This window comes from Haliaeetus albicilla, chromosome 8 (genome assembly GCF_947461875.1).
Source record: "Haliaeetus albicilla chromosome 8, bHalAlb1.1, whole genome shotgun sequence".
Taxonomy (NCBI): Eukaryota; Metazoa; Chordata; class Aves; order Accipitriformes; family Accipitridae; genus Haliaeetus; species Haliaeetus albicilla.
In genome coordinates, this window is record NC_091490.1 from 42,379,586 (window position 1) to 42,392,105 (window position 12,520).

At 44.9% G+C, this 12,520-nt stretch overlaps 2 protein-coding genes across 5 annotated transcripts in view; one reads left to right on the plus strand and one right to left on the minus strand.

Moving 5' to 3' along the window:
* Positions 1-4,230: 4,230 nt before the first annotated feature.
* Positions 4,231-7,141, plus strand: F2RL3 (F2R like thrombin or trypsin receptor 3). The gene is made up of 2 exons (XM_009918387.2): positions 4,231-4,654; positions 5,319-7,141. Exons 1-2 carry the CDS (start codon positions 4,564-4,566, stop codon positions 6,392-6,394), a joined length of 1,167 nt encoding a protein of 388 aa, XP_009916689.2. The 5' UTR covers positions 4,231-4,563; the 3' UTR covers positions 6,395-7,141.
* Positions 7,142-7,449: 308 nt separating this feature from the next.
* Positions 7,450-12,520, minus strand: part of CPAMD8 (C3 and PZP like alpha-2-macroglobulin domain containing 8) — a 58,513-nt gene continuing 53,442 nt past the window's right edge. For 3 of the 4 annotated variants that reach the window (XM_069790354.1, XM_069790353.1, XM_069790356.1), the window contains 2 exons: positions 11,766-11,934; positions 7,450-11,447 (listed from right to left, as the gene is read on the minus strand). In XM_069790354.1, the coding sequence (XP_069646455.1) occupies position 11,447; positions 11,766-11,934 (170 nt within the window). In that variant the 3' untranslated portion in view covers positions 7,450-11,446. The remainder of the gene's footprint in view (positions 11,448-11,765; positions 11,935-12,520) is intronic. The other variant, XM_069790355.1, reaches the window with a different exon arrangement.

The window sequence follows — 12,520 nt, forward strand, 5'->3', positions numbered from 1 at the left end:
TGCACCTCTCACTGTTTAAAATTTATTTTAAATTAATTTAAACTTTCTGATAATCCACAGAATTGATTGTCTTGCACCCGAAACTGAATTTTAAATGGTAGAAAAATGTAATTCAGAAGTTAGATGAACTGCCCTTCAAGCAATTGCTGGACAGGCTGCAGGATGTCATGATTTATATGTGTGCCAGCTCCCTTCCACTGGGCCAGCAGGCAGCAAATCTTGAACCTTACCCACACTGAGAAGTCAGTGCACAGTAGGCATACGTGAGCCAGTGCACTAGCTAACATAAAAGGGAAATAAAAGTTTCCTGCAAGTAGCGTGCAATAGGAGATCCCCTGCAGGAAGACGGTGCCTGTGGCTCTGTCCTTATGTGTGTGCTGCCAAGACCTCTCTCGGAGCAAAGGCCCTCAACTGGCTGAGAGCACAGGAGTCCATGGGGTGGCACAGTTGCTCCACGCAGAGGTAGGTTTCAAAAGAAAACATTGTGTAGTGCCAGGGAAGCATATCTTTTTGCAGATTGGTTTATTTCTAGCAGCACCTTTGCCACGAGAGGTGTGGCGCAAAGATATGGTCCAGGCCTAGCCCCCAAGTACTCGCACGCTAAATGCAACAGACATGGAAGAAAAGTGACTGATTCCAGTTCCAAAATCTATAAGCACATCTGCTACAGGTTAAGACAATACAACTGCAACCATGAAAATAACCCTCCACCCGCCTTTCCCTCAACCTCCCCAAATTCCTGGGTAATAACATGTTTAACTGTGTTCCCTGTGAGCTCTGCACAACAAATGAATGTGTAGATTTTGCAAATTAAGCTGTAGTGATGTGACCCAGATCTGATAGGAGTTTCCTTTACATCATTCTCAACACTTCCGTTGCCATAACAAAAAGCAGCTCTGCTTTCTGTGCAGCGTATTACTTGCTCACAGGGAAACAAGCTGTTGTTCTCCTAATAACAATCCTCTGATGCATAAATTGCATGGAATAATTTGATTAAAATGATGGTAGTGGCGTCTCAGAGGAGACAGTCCACTTTACACAAGTCTTCTCGCAGAGATCTTGGACTTCTCACAAAGAGGACATTCCCTGTGCTCAAGGGGAGGGACAGCCAGATCTGACATCAGCCAAGAGCAGTTGGAGATCTCAGCAAGTGGACAGCTTTGGCAACGACAGACAGCTTAAAAATAATCTTTCAGGTTCTCAGGATGGAGTAAGAATTAATGGTTTTCTAAATTAAATTAAGAACTGCTAAAGGGAGTACCTGAATTCAGTATTTAATATTTCAGGACTTTTTTTTTTTCTTCATGTTTCTGTATTGCAGTGATGCACAGAAATACAGGACTGCGAACCAGTGAGAGGCAGTTTAGAATTATGTGTGTAAATATGAGTTGAGTTTTTCTTCATGCTTTAGCCATTCCTCTGGATTAGAAATGAGTAACTAACTCAACCTTAATGAAACTAGAGGTACGCTCTATCTTCCACTCATCAAAATTAAAGACTAAAGTCTAGCCATTCTAAACCATACCTGTGCTAAGGGATGAATCCAAAAAGAAACTTCAAATATTCCTGAAAGATGGCTTCACATGGACTTATACACTCTGAAATAAAACTGCAAGCATGTAGAAGAGTAGTTCTGAGAAAAACCTGTCTCCCCCAAAGTATTACACCAGCATAAGGCTTGTAAGTGGCGAGAAGAAGGTGTGGCATAACCAAGGGAAGAGATGGGTGAGATCCCAGTGGAACAGGAGAACTGTGGAACGAGCAGAAGAGAAGAGAGGCAGGGAGATTCCCTGGAGCTGGAGAGAGTCTCACGGAGATGGTGAGAGACCTGACGAAGTGAGGGGAGAGGGAGCCGGTGTGATGGCAAAGTCAGGAAGAGTGCCCAAGGTACGAAGTCATTTGGTACGTGCCAGAGCCTGCAAAGACAAACCTGGGGTGGGGAGAACGTGGTTCAAAGGACCACCATTTCTATTTCAATAGTCAGTGGAAGTTTTCCGTGCCTTGTGGTTCTGAGAAGGCTCAGATGCTTGCACACCCAGTGGCTGGGAAAGGCAGGGCCAGCATTGCATTCATGGAAAATGTGAGGCTGTGCTGACACTGGTGGAAATGCTTCATGCAGCTGGCGCTAAGGCAGAGCTGCTGCCTCCATGGTCAGCTGCCTCTGGTGTCTGCATTGAAAATGCGAGCCCAGCCTAGGGCAGGTACTAACTGCACTAAGATTTCTGTCTTCACACCTGCTGGCTGCAGCTGGAGAACTCTCTGGAGCTGCTGGAACAGAGCAGAAACAGCAAGCCCCATTATTTGCCTACCACAATTTGCTCTTCCAAGCCTTAAAGCTGTATGGGACAGGCCAGGTGGTGTTTGTACCCTCCCTCTGAGCTTTAAAATCCCTAGCCTGTTTTCCAGCATTACATCTTTTGGGTTCAGAGCCATGGAATAAAAGAGCGCCTTCTCCCAGGAGATGATCTATTGCACAATGAATTACTTTAAAACCAAATTGTTACCCCACAGGGCAGGGATCACACGACTTAAAGAGATGTTAACAAGCCGTGACAAACCTCTGGCATTCGAATTTTCAAGCAAGCTGTTCTGCATCTAAAGCAGTCAGTAAAGATCACACAGCATCTGAAAAATGAAGGATACAGCAATGAGTAACCTCTCTCTGCTCCACTCCAGAGACCTGGCCATAGGAAGCAGGGCTGCGATTTGCACACTATCTGAACCTGATTATGTTTAATTTTTTGCATACAGAGCATGGAAAGGATCCTGGCTGAGGCATGGAAAATATGTGGCCACATGAGTCATTCTATAATGGTTCATAAATCCTGAGAGAATCACAAAAGCAAAACATCTAACATTGCATCTTCCCTGTCCCTGCCAGTGGAACTCCACCTCTCGACATGCTCGGCACAAGGATGTGGGAATATGGTGAAAGCAAAGGAAATAGGATCATTTTCTCCTTGGAATAGAAGAATCTCATCAAACAGCAGCCAGGCTCAGATTTGCAACCTTCACAGAAGAGGCCATTCATAAGCTGAGGAGAAAGAAATGAACTACTCCTCAGGTTGCCAAACCAAATTTACAGTTCCTACTGCCCAGACTCCAGCTTCTGTCTTTACTCCCTTGCAGAGCCAGGCAGGGGACTGGAGAGCAAAAGCCTAAAAACCAGCAACCTCTCAAGCTCTGCCCCACTGGCCTACCCACTTGATGACCACTGGGAAGTGTTCGAGCTGGGGCTCTTACACAGGTGTTGGGAGAGGATTTGGGACTTTCCCAGCAATGCAGTGCAAGGCAGAGCACAGAAGGAACTCACACTCTCGAGGAGTTAGAGAAGGGGGGACCAAGCAGCAAAGGATCTTAAAGGTTCAGGGAACGTCTGCCAGTCCCTCTTACACCATTACGCGAGTCCTCTTCCCCATACAACCAGCAGGTACATGGCAGCGGCATGCCGCTCCTCCAGGCTATTAGCTAACCCAGAGCGCTCAACCCTCTTGTGGGTTTACTGGGTGGAGACTGCACATCTCTGGAAAAACACAGCTCTTCTTGGGCAAGAGTAACTGAAATCCACCATTATCTACCCAACAGCAGAGACTTCCTGTGCACCCTTGTCAGGCCCCTTTCCTGCTGGATGGAGCTGCTGTCCCTGTTCCTGGTAGTTTATCAGAGGAAGCACAGTGTCTCCCTAAAGCCGTGAGACCCTGCCACTTATCGTTTGTATGTTACGGCATCCCAAGGCTGGTGCTAGTGCTGATTCTTTCAAAAGCAAATAGCTCTGACCCACAGGACTTTTGATCAACCTCTGCAGTGAGATCAAGAAAGAAGGTGCAGGACCTTTGTCCCCTCTTTAGCCAGGTAGCAGGAGCAGAAATTAAAAAAACAGGAGAACTCTGAAAGGCCCAGCCTGATCTGGGGGCTGCAGGGCAGACACTAAAAACCTTGAATTGCCACAACATGAGGCTGCAAGAGCCCTGTGTAAGCCCTGGGAGCTGGAGAGGTTTGTCTGGATCTGCAGCTCTCCTGCACTTCATTTGTTTCTGTGAGGGGATGATATCTTCGCAATTTGCACTACCAGAAAGCATCTTGAATCAGGGTGTGGGGAAAGACCTTGAATCTCACACAGAGCCACCTGGGTCTCTCTTGGGTGGAAGGATGTTTGATGTAGGAGGTCAGAAGTTCAGTTTACACTCTAAACCAAATTCAGACTGCATCAAATCTGACCACATTTGTTATTTCCAGGAATATTCTGGAGCAGGAAGAAGGTCCAAATGAGTCACTCGAGCCATCGTCTAGCTCTGACAATGAAGTACGGCCCCAATATACTGCAGATCTGGACGCGTATGCCCCTCCCAGTCCTGCGTCCAATACTGGTGCTAAGTCTCTGCTTGGTCAATACACACTTGTGCATCTCGTGACAGCCCCCCATACGCCTCATCCTTTATGGGAAAAGCCTGGTGCTTCCGTGAGTTAAGGACTAACAGAAGGAAATGCATAAGCAGGGTCACTAGTACTGCCTTTCCCACACAGCTCTGAGCACAGTAGTGCATTATTGGATCCTGCATCAGAATGGAGACCCTCAGGAGTGGACGGCTGTCACACAGGCTTATGCTGTGCTGTGCCTTTTGGGGACTCTGCCTGGCCTCTCCAGACTACGATGGTGAGTGTGTATCTTTGGGGGAAAAATTGCTGCTTCTTAAAGTACTGGATACCCAGTACCTTTATAAGACCCCTGAAAACTCTTTTTTTTTAAAGCTATCACATAGGAGCCACTCTAATTGAGATTCATGCATACTGTAGTTGAAGCAGGAGATGAGAGAAGGGGATACAGAAGAGAAAGAAACTGGGGTGGAAGAAACTAGAAAGAGAAAGAAAAATTAGAGGAGAAGTAAAACAGAGAGCACTTGAAACCAAAATCTTTAGCTAAAAGTTAGACTCCCACAGCCATCACTTTAATCTGGAGTGGCCCCAGGTCTTCGGATTCTTTTGAAAGCTGGGCAGAGGAATCGCTCTCTGGTTCCCCAGGCCTGCTGATAGTTGTACAATATAGCAATCATTTGTGAGCTGTGGGAAACCACACGACAGAAGAATTGTGTAAGTTTTCAGTAAGATTGCTGATGGTTATTCCTGCACACCTAATTCTGTTAGCCAACTTTTTCTGCTCATCACACAATAGCATTTTACACAAAACTCTCACTTTTAAGGACCCCAACGTAAAATGCAAAACCGTAGCCTTTAGGGTAAACATTATGTATGCAGCCTGCTCTGCAAAGTACAAGGGTAACCACACAAGCAGCAAGTAACAGACTGCATTTATCTGACAGATTACTCTCAGAACAGCACCAACGAGCAAGCGACGACACCAGAGATCACACCGTGTCCCAGAGCCATCCCTGGGGAAAAGACAACCATAAACAACATCACGTACCTGTTGATACACGAGGCCACATGCTCTCAGCTGGGCAGCATGGTCACAGTGCGGCTCATTCCCTGCCTCTACACCCTCGTCTTCCTGGTGGGGCTGCCTTCAAATGGGCTGGCCCTGTGGGTCCTGGCCACCAGGGCTGAGAAGCTGACCTCAACTGTCTTTCTGATGAACTTGGCTGCAGCAGACCTGCTGCTCATGTTGGTGCTGCCCTTCAAGATTTTCTACTATTTCCTGGGCAATAACTGGCCCTTTGGGGAAGGCCTGTGCCGGCTCACCACAGCTTTCTTCTATGGGAACATGTACTGCTCAGTACTGCTGCTCACATGCATCAGTGTTGACCGGTACCTGGCTGTGGTGCATCCTTTCTTTTCACGTTCTTTCCGCACTCCTGCCTTCGCTGCCTGCACCTGCACTGTCATCTGGCTCTGTGCTGCCATCCTCATCCTGCCCCTGACTCTGCAGCAGCAGTCATATCCCCTGTACGGAGTAAACACCACTCTCTGCCACGATGTTCTCCCCAGGCACGAGGATGATGGCTATTACTTCTACTACTTCATCTGCCTGATCGCCTGTGCTTTCCTCGCTCCTCTCGTGGTGATGCTGTTCAGCTACTGCTCAGTATTGCGAGCCCTCCTGGACAGTGGGAAGCGGTACTCCTACTCTATGAAGCTCACAGCTCTCGTGCTGTTCACACTTGTGGCCTTCTACACACCCAGCAACGTTCTGCTCCTTGTTCATTACTCCAGCTATAACTCCAAGCTGTATGGCAACCTGTACATCAGCTACATGGTGAGCCTGGCCATCAGCACTTTTAACAGCTGCGTGGATCCCTTTGTCTACTACTACGTTTCTGAAGACTTCAGGGATAAGGTGAGAAGAAGATTCTTCAGTCACAGAAAACAAAACACCACATCCCTAAAAACCTCCAAGGAAACACTCCCTCAAAAAAGTTCCAAAGATTCACTGGTGTAAGCCTCCATCCCAGCCCCCTGCTCCCAAGGCACTCACAACATACATTGGGGATAAGATGAAGACAACACTGGGATTCCACAAGTTTCATCCAGAGCAGTGAGCAGTATTTACCAGGAAAGAAGTCCTTCCTCCCATCTGAGTAGCTAAAACTGAACAAACCTGGGCCACAGGATTCTGAGAGGTGTGGAGCCCAGACAAGATGCGGAGTGCTGAACACGTATAGATCTGTTACTGGGACACTGCATGCAGCTTCTCATCTGGTCACATATTGCCAGGGATGCTCTTGCTAACATACCTAGGTCTGGTTTTCCTAATACATCTTGCAAGCTGATGATATCTGTGTTCTATTTCTTTTTCTGCTACTGACTTGCTTGCTGTCCTTGAACGCATACTCCCTTCACCTAAAACTGAAAAAGAACAGGCACTTGCAAACCCAAATTTCTAAACATTTAAGAAGTACTAGGAAGTACCTATGTGAAAGGTACTCTCCTGAACTAAAATATTCTGTCAAGAGAATGTAGAGCACTTTTCTAGCAAATACATTCTTGGCTTGATTAGTAAGCAACATCATAGTAATGTCAGCCCATTGTTGGTAACAAGTGTAAAAATCCCATTTACTAATCCCTATTTTTGCAAATGACCCTTGGCATCCCTAATTTCTTTAGGGCAAAGATTGTATTAATGGATTTTTTAAAAAAATTATGTCTCTTGAAGGGAAATATTAAAGAAGGAATTGAGAAAACCCTCGCTCTAGAACTCCACACTTCTTTTGTATAACGTCTTACATAATCAAGAGCTGTCTCTTATGAAACAGGTGACCAAGCTTGCTGCTTATTGGAAGCTGTTGCAAATTCGACAAAATGCAGCCAGCTCATCTCTCAGACACAACTAGGCCATATCCCAGCAAGCAGCAAGGTAGAAAATGAGTGATAAACCTTCTTAGAGTTCCTGAATTCTTTAGTTTTACTGGTACAGACATGACTTCTGTCCTCACCATAACCTATTACCAAACAAACTTACAGCCTACAATGTGAATAAGTAGAGGCAGACAAGATAGTCTTAAAATCAGTTTTTAATAAAATATTTATCAGAATCTAAACCAAACCCTTTTCTGGACTCAGACTTGCTAAGATTTCCGTGAACAAAACAAAAATGGTCATAGAACTGTTTACACGTACATGTATGTGCAGGGGTGAAATGCAGGTGAAAAACTAGAGCCTATCTCCTATAGGTGCAGTACTGCACATGCAGAGGATGTGCCAGCTACTGAACACAGGAGACCTGGTGTAGCCAGGGCTATTGCCACTCAGTCAGAAATAGCAAATACTAAAAAAAAAACCCCAAACCAAACCCCAACCCCAAAACCCAAACTGAGCTGAGGTTTTCTAAATAGATGATTTATTCACAATAATGAAAACCAGGTTATTGTGCATTAAATGTCAATAGTCGACATCAGCAAAGCAAGTACTGTTGTTTCAATGACGTTCTTCAAGCAAGCTGAACATTCTTCTGGTATTTGTTTTCTATTGAGGCTGATTAAGAAAGAGGGAAAGAGGCAAAACCAAAACACTTGAACAAGAAAGAACAAGGGAACTATTGCTTTAAAATAAATACCACGGTAATGATTACTCTGCATAATGTACAGTTACAAATATATAAATATTAATTTCATTGAAAGGATTGCAAGCAAAAATCACTGATAACTAGCACTGCTGCAGCTATTCAGTAACATAACTTGATGTAAGTAGGAATTTCTGTGTCTTACAAACACACTGGCAGTTTCTCATTTTGCAGTGAGGGATCATCACAAAAAAGAAAGGAGAAACATCTCTCTGACAGAGGGAGGCAAATGTCTCTAAGCCAAAACAATTCAAAGCCCAAAGCAGCAGCAGGTCTGCTGTCCTTGCTGGCTTTCCACCACCAAGTTGGTCTCTTCCTTGGTGAAAAAAATTAATCCCTTCTCTCCAGACTATGACTGGCTGGTCTTCACAAACTTGGAGCCTGAGTTTCCAGTGCTGAGATGTCCTTGTGTTCTCAGGGATGGGAGCGTGACTGATAAGCTTCAGAGTCAGAACTGGGCCAAAGCCTAAGAATAACATTGAGTCTGATAAGGCTATGCTGTGTCCAGTACTTCTCATGGACCTAGCCCTAAAGAGTTTCTGTATTCCAAGTAGGATGTTGATGAATGGAGGAAAAATAATCTAGGAATTTTTTTTTCCTAGATAAGAATTAATGATGATTACAAGAAACATGAACAACAAATCTGGGCCAGGGAAAAGCTATGGACAGAGGGACCATCAGCTGGTGTGGAAAAGAGGGCAGAGACCTGCTCCTTTACTCCTGTGATAGGGGAGAAATGGCAACCACAACTGTGTAACTGCAGGTTCCTTTATTCAATTCCTTAAATAAAATTACTTTTTTTATAACTACAGAAAGGAGCTGGTTTGGTGTGGCAAGACTCGGGGGAGGCAGAGGTTGCCAAAAGCAGATGGACTAGAGATTTCCCTGAAAGTGCCAAAGCTGTGAAGGAACACTAAAGGTGAAGTCACACTCCAGGATCCAGAAACCCTGGCACATTACCTCACACGCACTGTCCTGTTCTAACAGTCTCTGTTTAAGGATGCTAAGGCTGCTCTGCCTTTGCCTTCTGAGGGTTCAGGTCTCCCTGGCTTTTCTTCTAGTTGTAAAACAGAAGCAAGACTCCTCTGCCTCAAACAGGTGAGTGCACTGGCATAGAGACCCCACAGAACAAGGACGTGATTGATGGGCTGGCACCACCAGAAGGAATTATTTAGCTGGCAGCAATGGGAGAAGTCTGCACCTTGAATTAGTACATTGCATGTACCAGAGCCTGAGGAAAGTGAAGAAAGTCAGGTTTAATAATTGGCTAAAACTCCCTACCTACATCTCCTTGTCCCCACTGGTGATGCTGTCTGATTGCCCAAGGATCTATGAGAGGATGAAGCAATATAAAATTACTTCAAATATCTATCCAGAAGCACACAATGGATGAGATAAGGAAACTAAAGCCAGAAAGGGACAGAGGACAGGAAAATCAAGAATCCAGAACATAAGTCCCATCTTCTGCAGAAAGCTAGTCACACAGACATTATCAGGGTGACTAAATGTCTCATTCTCCCAGACTCAAAGTATTAAACAGCTGAGGCTGGAACCAGCAAACAGCAGGGTTTGTATTGTGCAGCTTTGATATTTAGAAAAGAAAAAAACCTCTCTTGTTGCAGCTGACACTAGGTCTGTTATTTACCCAGGGGATAAATATTGACTCAGTCCTGTGTGTGTACACAATAGCCAGTGTCTGCCAGGCCAGTTGCTTACAGGAGATGGAATTTAGTTTAAAGGCATTTATTTACCTGCCAGACAGGAATGCAGCCGCCAGTGCTTCCGCTGTGCTGTGCGGACACAGTGAGGACATGGTCTGTTCATGCACACTGAAGACACGTGGCAAAACCTCTGCTGAGTAGCAGCGGGTACACATGAGCAGAAGCCACGTCAAGATCCTGTGAGGAAAGCTCAGGGCAGCCATGAAGGAAGGCTTGGGAACTTGCCAGCAAAGCAGTTCTGAAATTTCTGGGAACTTCAAGACCCAGACCTTCATCATGTCAACTACATTCTGCAAATATCTGGCCCCAGACAAAAAGGACTGGAAACTACATATGCCCAACTTCTGGGATACCTCCCGTTTTGTCCTCATGTGGACATTTTTCTGGAATAAAATTGCCTTTATTCTGGAATGGAATGTCTATACTGGGATATATTCTTGTCATGGTTCCTGTGTAAACAAGCCCTAAAAATGAATGGAGCTGGGCTTTTTCCTGTTTCCATTCACCAATAAACACCCTCAAAAGGAGTTTCCACCCCACTCTGGGTCCTGGTAACAATAGAAGTGGGAAGATAAAATATTAACACTATTTTGCAACAGGCAATTGCATGTAGCTCCTCCAAAGAGAACAATGCTGCTCCAGGCAGGAAGGGAAACCAAAAAATCTTGGCTCCCGCACTTTTGGAAACACAAAGCTTTTGTTTTTAGTTTTACCACATTGCTTGGGGCAGGTCAGTCGAAGGGAGTTCAGCCTCCGTGACACCAGTGATTTGTACTGGCCAGCAGACCCAGGCCCTATGCATAGATTACCCTATCCAGAACAACCATTGTATGGGGATCCTAGTGGAAGCAGAATAAAAGCGACTGGTGAAGTCAGGCAAGCATTTAAAAGGACTGCACCTTGGGTCAGCTTTATTTTCATGCTGGTGTTACAAGGAGGAAAGGGGCTGAGAAGGCTGCAAGCAGCTCTTATCAGCACATAGTGCAACATGAAGAGGGTTCACCCACCTAATCCTTGTCACTGCTATGGCTGGCAAACTCCCCACCTGAAGCCTGCAGCCACATGGTAGACAGTCAAGCCTTTCAGGCCCGACAGTGGATTACAGTTTTTCTCTTGTGAAATGTACCTCCCAACAACTTTCCTGAACATGGAGCCACTACGGAAGTTTTTCTCTTGTGGGACTTTGTTGTGGGTGCAGTAGACTTATGGGCTAGGGAAGATGATTAGCCTCTTGCTATGTTGTAATTAGCAAAACACACTGATTTTTATTATTATAATTTGAGAGAAAACTTCTCAGCCATCTTTCCTCAAACAGCAGTTTAGCTAAGCACAAGGCCTGGACTTAGCTTCTAAATGTAGCTAGGAAATGGCATTTGCAGTATTCCGATAGCAGAGAAAACACTTTGAAATGGTCTATAGGTTTGAATTCCAGCCCCTATATTTCTCACCTAGAGGGCACAGCATATTGGTCTCCCATCCTTGGAAGTACTCCAAAGAGGATGCACAAAAGGCAGGAAAATTGACAGAAAAATAACGCTGAGTGTCCCCCTTAGCGCTCCAGATCCCCCCCCATGGGGCAACAAAGCCTACAGTTCTGAGTGCATCAGGAAGTAGTCATCATTCGGTTTCTGTTCTGCAGCAGGTCGTCTGTAGGAACAAACTCATACAGGAGTTGATTCTGAGCCTCTTCTCTTTATTTAAATTATATATTTCTGTTGAAAAGAGAAGATAATGAAGAAAAGTCACTTTCCCATTTACATATCTTCATGAAGCATCACTGGGGCTGGGCAGAGAAAATCTTAAAAGGTCACTTTTTATTCTGCTAGGGTTGGAGACATTCAGGTCACAAAGACTTTTATATGCTGCCCTAGCAAGATCTTGTTCCTGGTGATTCCTTGCTAAAGAGGTTAGCAAGTCAGTTGTAAGAATGCCCCTTTTGAGGAATTTAATACCTTTGACCCAACACATGAGTTAGTACATTACATGTTGACTCTCAAACCAGATCTATGATCCCCCGCTCTCCGGCTCACCATTCTACTGTGGTCACTACTTCCTGAATCTTGTCCATTTCTTTTAATGTGCTTGCTGTTGTCAGTTCTGCCACAATCTCAAAAACATCAGCTTCCAATGCATAGGGGTCTGGGTCATATTCATAGGAGTAGTATGACAGATCTGTCTGTAGTGGAGGGCCTTCCTCTGCTGGAAAGGAAACCATAGAGTCTCAGGTTGTGCTTTAGCCAAAGAAACTGCATTTCAGCATCACATATTGCATCACAAAGAAGGGGAATGACGTAAGAGGAAAGAAATTTTAATCAGGGAGGCAAATAAGGGGCCAAGTAAGTGCGTTACATGAGTAAAGGCAGCTACACATGTCAATGGACCTGCACATGTGCGCATGCTTAGATTCACATCTGAGGAGAAAAGCTGCTGTAAATCAGAATTTTCAATTTCCCAGTCTGACACCTGGGCACTGGAAAAAATGAAAGGGGGGGGGGGGGAGAAAAAAGGGCCATGTAATCTGAAAGAATCTCAAAGTCTCACTTTAAAGTATCTAACTAACTGAGGTGCTTAAGTTAGGAACCAGTTCACCCTGAGATCTGTATATAGTAAGATAAAAGTAAAAGATATCTTTGAGAATGCCAGATGTCACAGATGAGTTACTCTGCACCCTGGAAATACATCTCTCTCCTTTGACTAGGTCCAAGCAAAGTACCTCATTTAAAGAGAGATCAATCCATACAAAGATGTGTAATGTGTGCACTCATTTAAGCACTGTTTTATAAAA